Genomic DNA, 20,124 nt, shown 5'->3' with positions numbered 1-20,124 from the left:
TAAGCCCACAAACCCAACCAGTACAAATATTTTTATTGCCTAATATTTGTACGAAATATGGAAATGAAGGTCATTATAGATTATTTATTGCTATAATGTTTTTATATTATTATTATACAATGTGACCTGGAGCTGGTGTCAAGGAGCAAGCGCAAGACAGGGTAAAGTGGAGACAGCTTGTGAGGGCCCTATGTACCTGCGGGGTACCCTAGGACTACAACACACAACACACATACAAGTCAAATACTAAGTTCCTGTCCGAAGCGCGTGGGCTCCAATTGGAACTTAGGCAAAGAGCAACCCCTGAAGTTGGTGCGTATCTCTCCCGCATTGGTGCAACTGAATTTTGATTCGGTTGTAGTGACGATTTGGAAGCGCTCATCAAATTGTACTATTTGAATAAAACGCTTTTCGTTTATTATTATACAGGGCGCTCAACAATTGCTACAGGGAAGACTATAAAATAGTAATAAAAATATGTCAGAGAACAAAAATTCAAATTGCGAATCGGATATTCACAAAATAAGTTAATTCTCTTGTGATAGCGTGTCTGAGTTCTTATTGCGACACCCTAACATCGAGCAGACTTGATTTAATATCCCCTTTGGCTGCGATTATATAAAGAATCAACTTTCAAGACTTTGCCACAAAAATCTTTCCTTTTGAAATTCCATCGCAATCTGTTAGCATTATGCATGTATGTTTATTAAGCATGTTTTACCTCCAGACATTTACATTGCAGGTTTTCAATTTAAAACATCTTTGAAAGTGTACTCGACAGTCGATATTGCAGGATCTCTATTTATTTTTAACGCTGATAATACTAATTTTGCGTTTGATGAAATATTCGGGCTTAATAAAAATGACAGAGTTCGATTAGTGAAATCGAATGTTATCCTGTTATTTGGGCATACGAGCTCATAGCAGTAACGTACCATAAGATTTCCACTTGCCTTCACTTTCTTAGTACCTAAATCTGACGCAATCATGCCCAAATATTAAGTCAAGTACAACTCAGTCCATCGTGGGCGGATGACAATCACTTGGTTTATTTTTACATTTTACTAAGAAATTATTTAGAAATAATACTGTTGACTCTTTTCTGAACTAAATTATGAAAAGGTTTTATATGATTCCATCCAGCAGTTAAGATGAAATACGATTTTGCGAAACTCCAGTTTCTATAAAAAAATTAACAAGATTTATTCCCGTTTCAATTTTAAAAATATGTCACACAAGTCAATTCTGTTTTTAAATTCAGTCATTTGTGTTTTGTTATCACTACATTTGTATCTCTCATCAATAAGGACACGATAAAAATACGCCTAATTATGGAATATGACTTTCGTGGCGGTAGCAATACCACACAAACGGAAATTTCCGTCTTAAAAATGAAATACAAATGAAGAAAATTTTCAAATTAAATTAATCAAAAAGAACTACCGCCAAATCACAAAAACTAGCCTCCGTCCTGAGAAGAACTGGATAGAAACTCAGCGGGCATGTCTTTTTTTATAAATATTAGATTTTTTAAAATATTCATTTAATGTAACAACATTAATGACGTATGGAGAGTGAATACTACAAACGAACGCACGACTCATTAGCAGTAGTTCTTTTGACGTTCAACAAGTATGTACTTTCATTTATTTTGAATAAAAATTTTTTGATTTGATTTGATTTGATTAATGATTTGAACGTTTCGACATGGAAATTTCTGTCTTAAAAATGAAATACAAATGAAGAAAAATTTAAAGTATAGGCTTTTAGTTATATTATACGTATAAATCAAATGTCGATGATAATGACGATAAAAATTCATAAAATCACAAGAATTCGTTTTATAGTATTTAGACGTGTGAATGCATGCAGGCCGTTTTGAAATCTAATCAAATATTCATTTGCTGTAGTAGTAGTAGTTGCTCAAAACAACGAGTCTAATTACGTGAACTAACACACTTTTCTTTCCCACGCTACTGGCAAATAATTTAATATTTTTGTGTAATGCGATCGTTTGTTTTATTTAAAACAATTCGTAAAACATTTGAGCGGTTTGGTAACAAGGAAGTTTTAATGTTTTTTTTTATTGCTTAGATAAGTGGACAAGCTCAAAGTTCACCTAGTGTTCCAAATTTACCACATTTATTCATCGAGAGCAAGAAATAAAATATTACCTTTATAATATTTTTAATAATAATAATAATAAACATTTATTCCAAATACAAATTAAGTACAAAAAATAAATAAAAAAGATAACAAAAATAACGAGGCTTGGAAACGGTTACCGGCTCAGCAATGCCTAACAGTAACGAAACGATCGGTACTGCGGCGCTGATCTTCCGCCGGCACCTACGGAGTGACGCGCACACCAGCATCAGACCGACCAATATACAACATTGTGAAGTATATTAAAAAATAAAAAGAACATGAATAATAAAAAAAAACAGTTATGAAAACGACAACAAAATGACATTATTAAATTAATTAAATAAAAATTGCGGTTGCAAAGCACAATTAGTTATAGTACGGAGTAATTATATTTGATATTTATATTTTTCACAAACTAATTCTTCCGCCTTTAGGCAAGATTTCAAAGTGAATAAAATCGAAGTACAAAAATGAACTAAGAATGTCTTTAAGCATTTTTATCTTTCATTCGTGTAAATCTATAATAGTGGACGGAATTTTAAAATTGAATTAGACATTGTTTCGATAAAACAAATAATTGATCTAAAATTAACAACCGGCCAGTACCTCACCGCTGGAACCTATTTTCTCCAAACTTTCTGGTGAACTTTGCACAGGCATGCAGACTTTGTTCGTGCCATTAAAAGTTCAAATTGTAATGATTAAAAGCAAAACTTTGTTTACAGGTTGCCAACTGTGATCAATTAATTGTGTACTGTATTCAAACTGTGGGGCAACGTAATACGTGTGCTATGCTACAAAGCAAGTAAGTAGAATCCAGACATGTTATGTCTATTACCAGTATGTGACATGTTATGATGACTTAGTATTTATTGTGTACTAAGTATGTATATGATATCACAGCTTTCGATGCGACGCATTCGGTTCGAGTATGGTGTTACCAATAATACTGTGAATAACATAATATATTGATGTTCTTTTATCTTTTTACTTCCCGTATTATTTAAATGCTTTAAATATTTTGATTTAAAGTTACTGTTCGAGTGGGGTATATCTTTACGACCCGATAACTTCCAAATAGACCATTTAAAAACATAGCAACAAGATATAGATGGACCGACTTATGTCTGAAGTCAGGAATGTAATATTTTATTTACATACTACTATTATTACTGTAACTGGAGTTAATAAATACTATATATACATTGTCAATTGAAACATGAGGTTGAAATCACAAAATTAACAACATTATTATATTAAGCTGTCTCACACACTAAACCGTAATGTAGACTTGGCGTTGAAACCGAAGAGACCCGTGCGAGGACACAATATTATCAGTAAAATATTTGTCCCACTACAGCGTTAGCACTGCGTGTGTCGGTACCATTTTTTCTGCATCGGAGCATACGGTCGTGATTTCTGTCTACCGCCGGTTCGTCAGACATCAATTATAAAACGCGCAGAGCTGCGTCGCTTGCATGTCGACATATTTCAATTTCAGCATTAAAACCGTTCTTCCATCAAATTAGACCAATCGTTGTGTTGGTTTATTTTTTTAAGTTGCTATTATACTGTTATGTTTGTAATAAATGTTAGTGTGTCACTGGCCGTCTTGAGTATCACTTGTTCCCATACGCGCTAACACAACATTGGCAACGAGGATGGGATGAGGAGAGCCGCCGTACAGCGCTCTCCAGTGAATGTGACAATCATCAGAATCGGGAGTCACCGGAACCTAGCCACGTAACTGTCACGCGATGAGTGCGTCGACCCGCACAGTCTGAAGAGTCTGAAGAGGGAGATCTGTTCTTCGAGGCAGAGGAGGCAAGCTTGGAGCCTCAAAATATTAGGGAGCCCAGGTTTCCTAAACGTAACCGTCCTAAGATTAATTATAGACAGTTTTACTAAATTTGTTATAGGATGTAATTGTTTAGTTATATAGAATTGTTTCTAGTACCTATACGTCTTGAATTGTTAAGGGAGGAAATGTTAGTAATAAATGTTAGTGTCACTGGCCGTCTTGAGTATCACTTGTTCCCATACGCGCTAACACAACAAATACAATTTGGGAATAGACCGTTCGTAGTTTTGTAACGAAAAAGGTTACCTTTTCCTTTTAATTTTATATCGTAGCTTCAAAATCGGTCGGCTTAGTCTCATCTACTTGATTTTAATAAAGATAATAATTTCATAAAAACAATAACCGATAAATAATTTATTTGCAGTTTTTTATGCCTCCGTAAATTGCTTTTAGACTGGTCTGAGTTTTAAAATCTATATTAGGGTTTAAATGAGGTTACCTTCATGTCTACATATTTTAAAATGTTTTTATTTTCAAAAAGTATAATAAATAACATAATACACAAAACCTGGTATACGAATCTATCTACAGAGGGTTTTATAACAACAGTGGTTCCTTTGTGTTTGATCAGAAGCTAAGCCGTGAGCACGTCTTCCATTTTACGCCATTCAATCGTACCCTACAATTCATACAGCATTCTTATTTATCGGTAAAAATTAGCAGGATGTTCGGTTGCATGCGGGCTGAAGGTATGCCTAGCCAGAGCAAAATGCGCTGTTATTTTGATTATGAAACAAACAGCACAGGCGATGATAATGCGTAACAGTACACCGCGAATGAGTTCAACTTTGTTGCCATGTGTATCTAATATAGTTTTACCTACTGTTATTTCTGCAATCGTTGCATACTCATTAAGCGTGTTGTGTTGCCAAATGTAAATAAAGGTATAATGTTACATTGTTTTGTTAGTCGACAGTGTCGAATGTTCAAAGACGGCAATTTGCCTTTATGTGCATCAAAATACTTGTTTTCTATGAAGTCCAATGTTACTTTTGTCTTTTCATGTTTTGTATATAATATCTAATGGGTATGCAACTGTTAGATTTCTTTCTTTTTCGCATTTTTGTTTTGCCATCTAAAAGCATATCACTTATACGTATATTTATACAAAAATAGCTCTTTTAAGGTTTTGCTTTTTTTTCACGTTAATAGGTGCATAAGTCGGCAGGGCTCCTGGTTTTCAGCGTTTTCGGGACTTAGTTATATAGACACCATCACATGATAGAAATTTCATTAGAATAGTGACTTTGTTATTCTTTCAACTATAACATATGGTGTATTGAAGGTTTAAATCTATATATTTTTACAAGCCCCGGACACCTGATCAGACAGAAGCGATTGATAACGATGAACTCATTAGTCGAGCAACATTTTCAACGCCATAATCTGCGCGTAGACTTTTAACATGAGCTTTATAAGCCAAACAAGAGCACATACGGAGGCATTGTTTGTAAACACAACAGGTCGCTCGAGATATAATACTGAGTATTTGGTTTTAAAATACTACTGAATTCCAATTAAAAGTGGTTGTGCTATGCATACGTTAAGATGGCGAGCTTTTTAAACATTTTTTAGGCTTTGCTTGAAGAAGTAGTCAAGTGTCCGTGGCATGCGATTTGTGTGTGGAAAAGAAGTATACACCGATTGAAAATAATAAATCGATTGCACGTTTATGTTTGACAAACTGTTTAAATATATTTTTGGCAAATGTTTGAAATTCCTTATTTCACTGGTGTTGGGCATTTCAGCTGTGTGATGTTTTTATTTCTAATACTTAAATAATTTCAGAATATACAGTTTTTTATTTTATTTTTCCTTATCAGAAGACTTCGTTGTTGGAATTGTGCTTTAGCACAGCTTTAGGTACTGTTTGGTTTAAAAACTGCATCATGTTTTGGGTTAAACTCGTTATTTCTACTTGCTAAAGTCCCTCAATCAAATAATAATATTTATTAGTTGTTTATAAATTAATGCTATTTAGATTGCCATACAATTTACTTAAGTTATGGAAATGTGGTATCTTCTGCTGTCAGAAATTTCTTTTCTAATCGTATTACTAAGTCAAAGCACCTGTTCTATAAAAAACATACATCATTTTAAGGCTTTATTTATGTCTAGGTTTGCCTTCAAACTCTATTTTAGCTCGTATTAATATCTTTAATTCAGTGAATCCTACCTTGAACCAGTTGTTCTAAATCAAGGGTCTTATTCTAACAATTCATTAAGCTAAATTCCATTTATCATAAATATTTCGAATGTTCAATGTTAAATCATAAAAACGGAATGTAAACGTAACTAAGTCGTGGGCCATCATCATTTCTTGTTTTCGGTCGACTCAACTATTATTTTACAACTATACTATATCATAAATTCCGAACGCAGTTATTTGCTTATGCATCCGGAAATGTATGCACGATGATTGATCCAGTCGGTTACAGATCGTGAACGTTGGCAAAATTGCCAACCGACAGCTACGTCAGAAATCACGCCTCAAGCCATTCCGAGGCGCACCTCAGATACGGTTGGTAGCTGAGTGAATTATCAGAGGAGGCACATAACGCATCCTACCGTGGTTTACTGATTTATCAAGTTTATGTCCGAAATTTCCAACGTCCGTATATACCAAGGCCGAACGTGCGCCCATCAAATTGTCAATCTCAGAAACCATGAGTATTCGATTTGTAAATCTAGTGAGCGCCAAGCTGCGTGTTGCACTATGATAGCTATGATATGTTAGTGATTCGATGAAATGTTGTTAGGTTTTTTTTTACGAAAACTACGCTTATCTCTGCAAAAGCGTCTTCATTAAAAGTCCATGTCGAGTATTTTTAACTTTCGTAAATCCGATAAACCATACCATCTACTATTCGGCCCGCAACAGTACAATTTCTCTTATTTAATTTGAAGAAACCAAACTGAAATTTAGTACATTGACCAAGTCATGGACACTTCATAAATATGTCAAATTTTGAGTATGTTGTATCGAGTTTCACTATTTACGTAACGCTTTTTGAATGAATTAATTAGAAGGAACATAAGGTTCAACGTTTATTACTTGAAGCTGTTAAATATAAGACTACAACGTTCTCATTGTCTGTTTTTTAAATTTGATAAAGTTACATACTTAAATCTTTAATTATTATTTTTTGCATTCGAAGCAATTTATACTGTACGGAAAGTCTTGTATTTATCGATTACTAGCGGCCCGCTCCGGCTCCGCTTGGGTCTTTAACAAAAATTTCAACGACGTTGTTTTATTTTTTAAAATAAAAGAACACTTATTGCGGCATTTCTATAATAGGTAAACATATGCTGTCATGACACTTTTTGTAAATAATAATGTGTTCTACAAAGTCCTAGTACATTATTTTATTCTATCATCAATAGTTTTCGCAGGGCACGCGATGTAAATAATATTTTAGGTAATTTTTTTACACCTTGGGTTATACATTATTGGAGTTTTAGTAAGGGTCCCTAATTTTTTTCATAAAATATTATAGTCTATGTCACTCAGGAATAATGTAGCTTCCAAACAGTGAAAGAATTTTTCAAATCGGTTCAGTAGTTTCGGAGCCTATTCAATACAAACAAACAAATATTTCCTCTTTATAATATTAGTATAGATAACTTTGTCCTTAATCTTGCAACCATTGTTGCTGTTACATTTCGAGTTCTTCCAATGTCTCATTGGTGTAATGTTCTCGTTGTGATCATTACGCAACCTATTTTCGTTCAGATGAGAACCGTTAAATAATAAGAAAAATAGACATGAAAAGCAATTACATACTACGTTCGCCCAATTTTCATCCACCTCGACCATCAAACACATCGAGATCAAGATTAATTGTAAATTTTCTTTAGGCGAATTTTTTACTGTACAGATAGGGGGAAATTAACTGTTTCCAATTATTTTTTTGTTGGTTAGGTGTGCGGGCGAGCTCACGGCCCACCTGGTGTTAAGTAAATTCCGCCATCTACCTCAGCTTTTTAACAGTAGAACGGCCGTCTTACCCTTCAAACCTAAACGCATTACTGCTTCACGGTAGAAATAGGCAGGGTGGTGGTACCTACCCGTGCTGGCTCAAAATTTTCTACTAACAGTAATTACGCAAATCATAATTTTGCGGGTTTGATTTTTATTACACGATGTTATTCCTTCACCGTGGAAGTCAATCGTGAACAATTGTTAAGTACGCATTTCATTACAAAATTGGAACCCGCCTGCGGGATTCGGACACCGGTGCATCGCTTGATACGATTGCACCGGGCGTCTTATCCTTTAGGCCACAACGACTTCAAATTCGACAATTACAATTATTTTAATTTCGCATAAAGATAGTCTATTGACAACTAAAGGAGAAAATGATACTGAACTGTTTTTATTCAAGTATTTCTATACAAAAGACACAAACCAGTAGTTACATTAAAAAATTAAAAAAACTCAGAATTCATGAATTTTACTCCCAGGGTCCCATGATTTCCAAGGGTACATGGTAAACTTTAAATTTGATCTACAACCTATTCAAAATGGAATACATTTTACCAAAATGTCATCGTAAATTACTGAAATACTTATTACAAGTAGCAAATAAAAATATTTGGACACTCTATGGCATCTTTATTTTTACTAATTCTTCGGAGACGGACAGATCACACAGACGAAGCAAGACACGGAATGATGGGAGTAAGCACGGATTCGAGTTTGAGCCGTAGAATAGCGATTATTCTAATGCGATTGGATTTCATTGATGGCGATTCTAGCCCACTGAGTTTCTCGCCGGATCTTCTCAGTGGGTCGCGTTTCTGATCCGGTGGCTGAAGCTGGAATAGCCTCTCAAGGCTATCAGCATAGGTAGGAAAACGATGGCGATATTCATGCTGTGATACGTATGGACCCAAGTGAATAGTGATCTTATCTGTCCGTCCTATTTAAGTGTCAGTTCATAATCTTAATATTATGATTGTTGTTTAGTAATTTTATCTGCGCAACATTCGATGATGCCATTCTCGTAAATAATGTTATCACGGTATCAACGTATAAATATGTTGCGCACGAATCGTTTTAACAAATTGATATACCAATAATAATATACACACCGGACAACCAAATCCAAATCACAAATTACTAATATCCAATAAATCCAATTACTAATCTATATTAATATAAATCTACATACTGAACCATGAATCCGATTGACTTGAAACTTGGTAAATCCATGTAGAAAATACGTGTACTTAATGGATAGGCTAATATTTATATGAGTGTTAGACTCCCTAATAATAATGACAATAAATAATAATGTTAATTTTATACGATTATTTTAAATTTTAAACGTTATTTTACACGAATACGGCTAGTACTTTATAAATAAATTTATGTTCCAGTTCTGGACCAGAACTTACTTTTACCAATTAAGTTATAATCTGTATTATTTAAGTTTTACTTATTATAGACTACAAAAGTTATCTACGAACTTCACTTTAACCGCGCGCATGCACCTATTTTCATCGTATATCCAGACTTCGCTCAATATCCAGCCGGGGATCGTCCCGCGGCTAGCCTTTGTTGTTTCATTTTAGATCTTTTAGCCGGAATAAATTTTGAGAGCTTTTGCGTTTAGAATGTTTTAGCAATAGATGCATCTGCATATTTTGTGGCACAACCCTATACATTCACTATAATAATAATAATAATTGCGTCTTAGAAACAAAAACAATTTTATTTTTCTGGGTAATTTGAAATAAACATATTATTATTAAGTACAGACTTTTTACTAGTGCCTTTTGTACACGGGTAGGCGTCACTACCCTACCTGTTACTGTTGTGTAATACTAATGAGTTTCAGTTCTAAGAGTTGGGTAATGATTATTCAGTTAAGACTTAGATGTCATATCTCAAGGTGGGTGTTTGTTTGTTGTGTTTATGTCGGCTCCGGCAGCTATCCCAAGCCGCGTGGGACGTGAGCCGTCTAAAGAAAAACTAATCTATTTTTTCTCTTTCGAGGCTTTTCGCCTACATTACTTTTAAATTACAATAATTTAAATAAAAGCTAAAGCAGGTCTGTCGGTGTTCTATAAATACTTATTTTCAAAAGAACATCTACATTTAATTTCAGGTTTAAAATTTTATTAATTTTCTGTCCCTACTAACATTTTCAGTTGCATTTTTATTTAACTTCAAATTGAAATTCCATTTTAAGAAAATTAATGGAATCTAAAATCTATTTCGACTTAACAAAAAAAAATCAGTATTTTTTTTCTAGCAAAACTTAATTGACTAAATGAGGCAGGAATGTTAGAGATATGATTGATTTAGCGAACGGTGTTCTCATCTCACTTTAAATTGAATATTGGAATAAATGGCCATTATTAAAAAGAAATATGAAAAGTCCTTTTATTACATTGATGAAACCGTTTCACTATCGCGAGGTACGCGTGATAGTATTCGAGAATTCACATAGCATTCGATGCGTTCAAACGACAATAATGTCGACCGTAAATTAACTGGCACGACCGATATTCATCCGAATTAATATTTAGTACGGAACGCAATATTTGCAGAGCGATATCCACGCTAATTTTATAATGCGTGTTGATTGATACCTGAAGTCCATGGGCGACGGTAACCACTCACCATCAGGTGGGCCGTATGCTCGTCTGCCTGCGAGGGCAATAAAAAAAAGCTAATGGTTATAGTTCACAGACTTTTTTAGTTTATTTTTGTTCAATTCAATATTAATTTATTGTAATAATAATTATTACTTAAAACCCTGAATTATATAATATTTTTAGACATTGAATTAATAATTCCATTAATAAAAATCTCAATGGCTCACCATTATTTACTCTTTATTAACAGAGAGTTTTGGGAGCAACCCGAGTGAAGCGTCACTTGAAGTTTTATTTTAATGTTTTTTTAATAGTTTATTGTGATGTATAATATATAAATTGGGTGTTGTTTTGTGTATTAAACGTCAATAATCGTTGTTCACGATTATTGAGGCATTGGAATAAAACTGTGGCTAACATAGCAGTGACTGTTTTTTTTTTTTCAAGATAAAAGGTCGGTGGAAACTCACGCTCAGTCAATGTGGTATTCGTCGAGTTGACGTCAAAACTTCCAAAAAGCAATAAAAAGAGATACCTAGGCTGTATAGGCTACGCTCTTTGCCTGCCTATTGGCAAATTTAAAAAACAACAAGAATATCGATGTACTTATGGGCTAATTTCTAGCAACATTAACCACAATGAACTATTTAACACTGTAACTAATTATGAGAGCGATTATTGATTTCGAAGAAAACAATTAACATTTTAGCTGCAGGAAAAAACCGTTTTCTTTTCAACCTCGGTGAGAATATAAAAATCGTTTTCTGAATATGAAACGATATTTCTTTGTCTATTAAATTAAGTTAAAACCATCATGACCCGACAACTTTCTTTTAGGGGCCCAAACGTCCAAAGAAAATGGGCATTGTCCTTTGGAAACATGCATGTGGCGCGCGGTTTCACCCGCTTTCGATTTGCAAGTCAAATTTACAAAAACGCGTTGCATTTTCCCGGAATAAAGAGTTCGTTTTTTTTGTGTCACTCTCTGGTCCATGAACTATCAGTTGGCACGTAAAATCACAGCCCAGTGAACACACTGCCCTATACTAGCCCGTCGATGTCGAGGTCATTTCATTTACCATGATAAAAATATCCTGTGTTAATAATCTACGTTACATAATATTTTAACAATATACCTATTATTTGAAACGTAGAAAAATCAAAGAAGGTACTGAAGGACTTACTTTCTATAGTCAAATAAATATCTAATGATCTAATCTTAATGTTATTATCATTATTGGATTAAGGACTACCACCATGGACAACATTACTCTTGAGCTTCACCCAAATCGATAACGGTGAGAACCTACAAAAAACATTTAGATGGGTGGACGAGCTCACAGCCCACCTGGTGTTAAGTGGTTACTGGAGCCCATAGACATCTATAACGTAAATGGGCCACCCACCTTGAGATATAAATTCTAAAGTCTCAAGTATAGTTACAACGGCTGCCCCACCCTTCAAACCGAAACGCATTACTGCTTCACGGCAGAAATAGGCAGGGTGGTGGTACCTACCCGTACGGACTCAGAAGAGGTCCTACCACCAGTAAGTACGTAAATTATAATTTCGCGGGTTTGATTTTTATTACACGATGTGAATTCCTTCACCGTGGTAGTCAATCGTGAACATCTGTTGAGTTTTTTATTGAGTTTAGTTATTATTTGTTGAGTTGAACATTTGTTGAGCTTTACTATATCTTGATAAAGTAATTATCATTACTATTCACATTTACATAACTCTAATATTACAATCAATTATAATTAAAAATGATGTAATCATGGATATCCCATGTTATGCATGTGTCGATGTATTCCATTAATTCTCAGCGATAGATTACAATTAGCGTTTGCCGAAAGATTGAAATTCGACAATAATCACAAATAACTCGAGATTTGGATCTATTTTTAAATACTAGATTTAGCAGTTTTGCTCTGTTTAATAGGTACATATTTTCTCAAAAATTTTGTAACTAAAAATTAACAATATTTACCATACAAAAAGGGAAAAGATATTCGGTTGGAAAACCATTGTAAAAAACACTCATCTGCTTTTTTTAAAGCTACAGTATGCTGCTATAGCTGCATTATATAAGTATAAGCCGTATTTCAGAACAATAACCATTTAAATTATTTTTTTCACAAAATACCTGAACACTCCAGATCTAACAGATCTACAGTGGAAATACGCGTGTAAAATGGCGCAGTTTTATGAATATATACGTACATATATTTATTTATAAGTACATACTAACCAATTTTTGCTAATACCTTAAATAATGACATATTTTTTTCCTACCTATGCTGATAGCCTGGAGAGGCTATTTCAGCTTCACCCTAACGTGTGTAGGTGAGCTCACGGGGCTCAAACCGGAGTGATGCTCACACTGACCCTAACAAGAGCAGTGCTTCGCAGAATCTACCACCGGATCGGAAACGCGACCCACTGAGAAGATCCGGCGAAAAACTCAGTGGGCTGTGTCTATGGGAAAAAATTACATGAATCCGTCAGCACTAACTAATAATGACGACTTAATAACGTATCGAAATAGACAATTTAACGTTCAAACACGGCGCGCTGTGGTACTTATTACTATCAAGTAATGTATGTAATCGATCGGGAATTGTGAATTCGAAGCTGAGTCAGTCACTGTATTGCGAGTACGAGTATGTACATATTGATAACAACAAAGAGCGATTCGAAGCTATAAATATTTGAAGAATTGTCAGTTGTCAATTTCATTAGCACAGTTCATTTTAAATTTTCAAATATTTGAAAAACCATAACATTTTTTTTTAGTTATTCAGAGGTCATTCCCGTTTCGGTTAAATACAGAGTTCGAATATTTAAACAGGAGCAGCGGTGCGATGCAGAAACATTTTCATAAGTGGACGTTGGTATATTTTTAAAACACTTTCAGAATGTTTTCAATGTACATCATTTTTAATTCATTTTAATTACGCAAATTTCATTAAATTATGTTTTTTTATTGCCTCCGATGGCAGTCCAGACTACGGGCTAACTGATGGTGAGACGTACGGTGGTCTTCGTCGCTCATATAAGTTAGCCATGTCACGGGGGCCATAGCCAAGCCGCTGGCTGCCCAAGTACTAGACTCTCTTTCTCTCTCTCTCATTTAATTTTTTACATTATATTGTTTGTTGTTTATGTTACATTTAATTGTACATTACTGATATTATTGAAATATTCTATCATTATCAAGATTACACAAAATGACTGTAAGTGACTACTATTAACAATAGAAGTTATATCAATAATTATTCTAGTTTTGGACACATGAAAATATATCCTTGTCAACTAACCGACAAACTTTATGAGATGCAGTTAAGAATGCGTGCGTCATTTGACAGACTCTTCTTACTGTTTTCTCACTAACAGTATTCAGCCAGCAATTGAGCAGATTAAACATGACAGTAGCCAATTGCATTGTATAAATGTAATGTACGGAGACCTCATGGCATAGAGCGACATTGATTTAATCCAAATAAGAGCAGATTTAATAATGTCAAATACTTCTAGTTGTCACTACTGTTGTTTACTGTATGGTGAATCTTAATCTGAATCAATTGGTGCAGTGTCCTGTCGGTATGCGCGGGATAGATGTTCTAAAGAACACGTAGCTTCGACTGCGGCTCGAAAGTTGAATCACATTTCTATTGATTAGTCGTTTGCACCGACAAATATAATTTCTCGAAACCAAAAGCTGTTTATTTAATTACATATATGCAAAGGCGGCCAATTTTTCGTAGTGACGAAACCGCATTACGAATCATTAGTAAAAGTCTATTTGAAATGATTATTCGAAATAAAGGCATTCTTCAATATAAACAAAAACTTATTTATTTAACGAAAACTGTATGTACACATATCTATTAATAGGCAAGAAAATACTATTGTAAAGCAACGAAATGGAGTACTGACGCTGGAATTAGTATTTCAGTGGACAATTCCGATGTTCTTGTTTCGACAAATGTATCGGTTATTTCAGTTGGCATGCTCAATTACAAATAACTTGTGTTGAAACAATTCGTTCTTAACTTAATATTAACAATACGTATGTACATCGCGACGGAAAATTAACAAAAGAGGATTAAGAAATACCCTCTCATAATTTATCTGTTGTATTCATGAGTTGAATACAGGCAGAGGTTATTCGATCTGAATATGTAATGCGTAAATAATTTACACTTTAAGAGAGAACATTCCCTAAATATGAAAAATAACTTAAAAACACAATGTTGTATTTGCTACAAATATTGAATCATTTTCAAAGAATATCAGAGCGATACTCGTTTTAAGTATAATTCTATTTTAAATTCATAACCTGAAATTCTAGAACATATTTTGAGATCAGATCTGGGGACACATGTATGTATTTATTTTATAGATTTGTTAATTTTAATCGTAAATTGAAACTTTTTTTGAATTTTCATCACTCCTTACATATTTGTTTATTGCGGTCTGAGCTCCATAGTTGGATCGCAACGAGGACCCTTCATTAATCTACTATATTTATAGCAACGATATTTTTCTTAGAATAATTTGCGTTACAATAACAGATAAGACTGACTTTATTAAAAACATACCCAGCATGGCGTGGAGGATAATACTAAAATTCCTGTGAATGAAAATAATTGTGGTGGATATAAATGACACGAATTATTTTTGTTCTTAATTTTATATTTATCAAATAAAACCATTTAAAATTTTCCTTGTCAAAGCACATAGTTACAACAACGGGAATTAACCGGCAATGTGTTAAGAATTAAATGTGTCTAGTCAATCGATTGTTAACTACGGCTCTTTTTTATTAGGATCATGACTTACAAATCTGTGGAAAAGTAAAATAATCTAGGTAGTCCTGCGTTCCATTTTCAAGAGTAAGAACGACTCCGACAGTAAAACGGATCAAAGCTGGAGATTTTTTTTTATTGCTTAGATGGGTGGACTAGTTCACAGTCCACCTTGTGTTGAGTGGTTACTGGAGCCCATAGACATCTACAACGTAAATGCGCCATTCACCCTGAGATATAAGTTTTAAGTATAGTTACAACGGCTGCCCCTCCCTTCAAACCGAAACGCATTGCTGCTTCACGACAGAAATAGGCGAGGTGGTGGTACCTACCCGCGCGGACTCACAAGAGGTCCTACCACCAGTAACAGTACAGCCAAGAGTGCCTCAGTCTCCTGGCTGCCAACGAACATCAAGTCAGATCAGTCGTTCCGGAAATAAGTCCACCTTTAGGTTCATACAACTCTAACTGTAACGGAAACCAGTCATGAATATTAGACTTAAATAAACAAAGAAATATCTGCCTTTTGTTTTACTACGTGCAATTAGCATGAACTTATTTTCTTATTAAGTAAAAAGGAGGACGATGAATAAGAGAAAAAAATCACATTTTCCTTCATTTATTAATTACAACGAGTATGCAAATCATTTATATCCATCATGACTTACCTGTTTTCGTATATCTTCTCACGACGAATTAAGGCTGACATTAAAATTACACAAATGCTAAAAAACCATAAGCAAGCTGTAATTTGAGGCTCTTTGTAGACCAGTAGGTAACGTTATTCGAATTTCACAGGCACCGATTTATCTTTGCGTAAAATAGTAATCTAATTAATTAAAATTAAGCCTTATTACTCAAAGGGCAGAAAATTGTTTAAGTCTTAAACCTTTATTAATATGATTGTCTTTAGACACTATTAATGTCCGACAGAGACAATAAGAAATGTGGAATGATTTGATATACTCGTTCGAACAATTTCTTGTTGTAATAAAAAATACGTTTATATTTATCTAAGTAATAGTGTTTTGAAAATAGTTTTGATTACGTTTCCTGTTTAATTAGGATACGTGATTAATGTGAAAACTACGGTTCGTTGTTAGCGCGAATCCGAGTATTCCTGGTATGACCAATATAAATCGTAAGTAGGTTCAGTCTACTTTTAGAATTGAGATAATTGATATGATTAAATAATCATCAATTGTCGAGCGGCGTATTTTCCGTTAATATTTTAGGTCGAAATATTTTCAAAAATACAGCAGTGAAGTATGTAAAATATTTCGATTCTAAACATATTTATGAGATCTATATTAGTATAATGCAGAATTGCTTGCGACGAAGGGCTCGGCGATTAAATTAACCTATACACACAGCCCACTGAGTTTCTCGCCGAATCTTCTCGATGGGTCGCGTTTCCGATTCGGTGGTAGATTCTGCGAAGCACTGCTCTTGCTAAGGCCAGTGTGAGCAACACCTCCGGTTTGAGCCTCGAAGTTCACCTATACGCTAGGTTAAGCTGAATTAGCCTCTCAAGGCTATCAGCATAAGTAGGAAAAAAATCAAAAAGGTACGTTCGGCTGTAAAAAAAAAACAAACGAATAAACAAAAACTTACCCTAACGAGATTAGCGTTTATGTAATCGTTCTCGCTACGCTGTAGGACGATGCGGCTGTGGTCGTACGGGTTCACGTCGCGGTAGCGGTTCAGCGCCTTGTTGTGAGGCCTCTTCGCCTCCACACAAGTGTACGGGAGCTTTTGACACTCCTGACCGACCCTCTGCAAAATATCAACAGTTTAGCATCTCGGAATACGACTTCAACGCTATACTACATACTACTACTACGTAGGAAAACTGCGCTCGTATTCATAATTATAGCTATTGTTGATTTCACTTTTGCATGATATATATAGTATGTCTGGAGGAAATTTTTTATTTGGGGTCGCGCTAATAGCGAGATTGGTGGCCTAGTTATCTTAAAGCGGAAATTAGCAATTAAAAATTCTTTGTCTCGAAATCCATTGTGGGTGTGGCTTCAGTCGTATGCTTTTGAATGCAGAGACAATTGCGATAGTTCGCCTTATTATCTCATAATATCGCGGGTAGAAATGCGGTTGTCGTTTTCGGAGAAACAACATAGATAGGGAAAATATTGACTAAAATTAAAAATTATGAGGTAGATAATAATGTTTTCAGATTATTTTGTTATGTTCACAACTTTAATTGGCATTTGCACAAATATAAGTTAAAATGTAATATTCCGGGTATTTGTAATGTTAATAGTTTTGTTGTAATTTTATAAGAGAAATAAGTATTAGACAAAAATATGATTCAATATGAATATTTGTTATTTTTGTTGTATATGAATATTTGTTCAATATGAATAGTTAAATCTAAGTAACCAAACAAAAAGGTATTAAAAATAAAAAATTACATAACATTTTACTGCTGTGACTATCTTAATTGTGATCCGATAGTATTTTTTGCTTAAATTTCTTTCTTAAATTGAGCTATTATCTGCAAATAGGCTATATTGTTGCCTGCTATTTAGGTTCATATCTATTAAAAAATGATATTTGAAATTTTTCAAAATTATTCCAGAATCTATAATTTTCTAATACAACCTATTTAGAAGAATTACTTTACTACCAAATCTGCCTGTCAAGCTGTACAATACATATGCTGCAGTTACATTACATGATGCAATTTGTTATACAGATATATGTATGAATTAAATGTATATTTTACAGTTTCAAATATTGTAACTGTAATTTCACATGTACCATTTCTTATTTAAATTATATTTTTATTATACTTATTATTATACTTATTCTGTTTTTAATATTGTAGTGGCATGTAGTCTTATTTTATTCTTTAACACTATCAGTCAATTTATATAATCGATACAATTTATTTACAGGTATACTGAAATGGTAATTTTTATTCTATAATATTTTAGAAATAATCAATCTTAAAATATTTAAATTAAAGTCATATCTTGCGATTTATAATTACAATAAATATGCAATCATAATATCCATAATTATTGAGTCCACCCGAAAAAAAAACAAAATACCCACATCAAATAAAATAAAAGTGGATTGTGCAAAGGTAGATCTGATTTTAGTAGTACCAGTATTTAATTTTTTATTTGGCTTTTACATAAGAGCATTCAATATGCTCTGATACTAAATTTGATTAGATGAAAGTTCCTTTTAAACGTGAGAGTAATTGAGTTAGTACTCAGTTAAATGTTGGTTGACATTTTTTAAATAAATAAAACAATGCTTCTGACAAAAAATGTAACTGTGGTTTCCTTTTTTATATATATTTTATGAACACCAAAAAACAAGAAGATTGATTAATTTCATAAAAAATATATTTGAAACCTACTAATCAGTAAAAAATTTATGTAAATTTAAAGGTTTACAGTAATATTTGAATGATAAGACAGTTTGCACGACAAAAGCGGAATTTCTTTTACTTCTAAACAAGTTTTATACCTGCATTGCCAGTTTTAAAAACTACGAAAACTTTAATAAAAAGTTGATTATACGGAAAAAGTTTCATGCGAAACGCATTCCGTAAATCTATTTGAAGAATTACAGTCCAGATTTGATAAAAAAGTCAACAATAATAACCGAATTACCCGAACATTATAAACGGCAAAATGTAAACACGGTTGCAACTTCTTTTGAAAGTTATGATGCGTGGCGCCTTGGAGCGCGTCATCTCATTCCACTACTAACCTGATAAATCAGGGGCCACCCATTCCTGTGCATGATATCCAGATATTCGGCTTCAATGCTGTTCAACTTCGGATTCATCGTAACTAATTTTTCATCTCACGCTGAATCTCAACAAAGGTGAATACCGCTCAGCCCGCGGTTTTTAACTCCACTGAAAAATTATTTCTATTGAGAAGCCGATGATGATACTCTGCAAGAAGCGTGTAGACCAATGTCGAGGTATGAAATCGGTAACACGAGAACTTCCAACGGAGTAAACGACAGAAATGATTCAATTTCACCAGAGTCGGACCTTCTGTCTGAATGAGTGCACCGCTGTCTACTTCAATGTTGTCGGTATGTTAATCGATTTCTACTATTTCTACCAACATGTCACAAAATTTTAGAAGTTTTAGGCTGTAATAAATCTTCGATTCTGTTTCACCATAGCAGCATATGAGTCGTCTATTATCAAAGGTGGCAATCTGTGCATTTGGACAAAAAATTTTTATTGATATTTCAATACAGATTTATTTGAATATAATCGTCTCCTTCAAAGAATACGGTTCAAAACCTGCATTAAATAAAGGTTAATAGTTAACCTGTTATTTATCTAAGATGTCGTTCCGAAGAGTTTTGTGACTGCCAATGGAATACAAAGTCAATAATTCGTTTTTCTGATTTACCAATCATTGTCCAAAAGTCAGATTGCCGCCTTTGATAATAGTCGACTCATATATTTAAAAATAGGCTCTTGTAGTAGACTAGATTTGTTAAATAGTAGTCAAAGAGAAATTAAAGTAAAATACTAATTAAAAGTTATATAATATAATTGATTGTAGTAACTCTTCCGAAAGTATTTAATCATAGCCTCTCCGGTCTGACTTTTTTGGACATTTTAGAATATCTCTCTGTTTAAACGTGTACCTAATAATTGTTGCCAACAGCAACTTTAATTGTACAAGT

General features: G+C 33.8%; 1 protein-coding gene across 4 annotated transcripts in view; it reads right to left on the bottom strand.

Annotated features, from left to right (window-relative positions):
• The window catches only part of Bmptp-Z (protein tyrosine phosphatase), a 63,240-nt gene extending 43,738 nt beyond the window's left edge, over positions 1–19,502 (bottom strand). For 3 of the 4 annotated variants that reach the window (XM_012695958.4, XM_012695959.4, XM_021352268.3), the window contains exons 1-2: positions 19,180–19,502; positions 17,047–17,208 (exon numbers count right to left, since the gene is read on the bottom strand). In XM_012695958.4, the coding sequence (XP_012551412.3) occupies positions 17,047–17,208; positions 19,180–19,257 (240 nt within the window). In that variant the 5' untranslated portion in view covers positions 19,258–19,502. 4 annotated transcript variants of the gene reach the window in all.
• Between the last annotated feature and the right edge of the window lie 622 nt (positions 19,503–20,124).

The sequence above is a fragment of the Bombyx mori genome, chromosome 1 (genome assembly GCF_030269925.1).
Source record: "Bombyx mori chromosome 1, ASM3026992v2".
Classification (NCBI taxonomy): Eukaryota; Metazoa; Arthropoda; class Insecta; order Lepidoptera; family Bombycidae; genus Bombyx; species Bombyx mori.
This window is presented reverse-complemented; position numbering and strand designations above follow the sequence as displayed.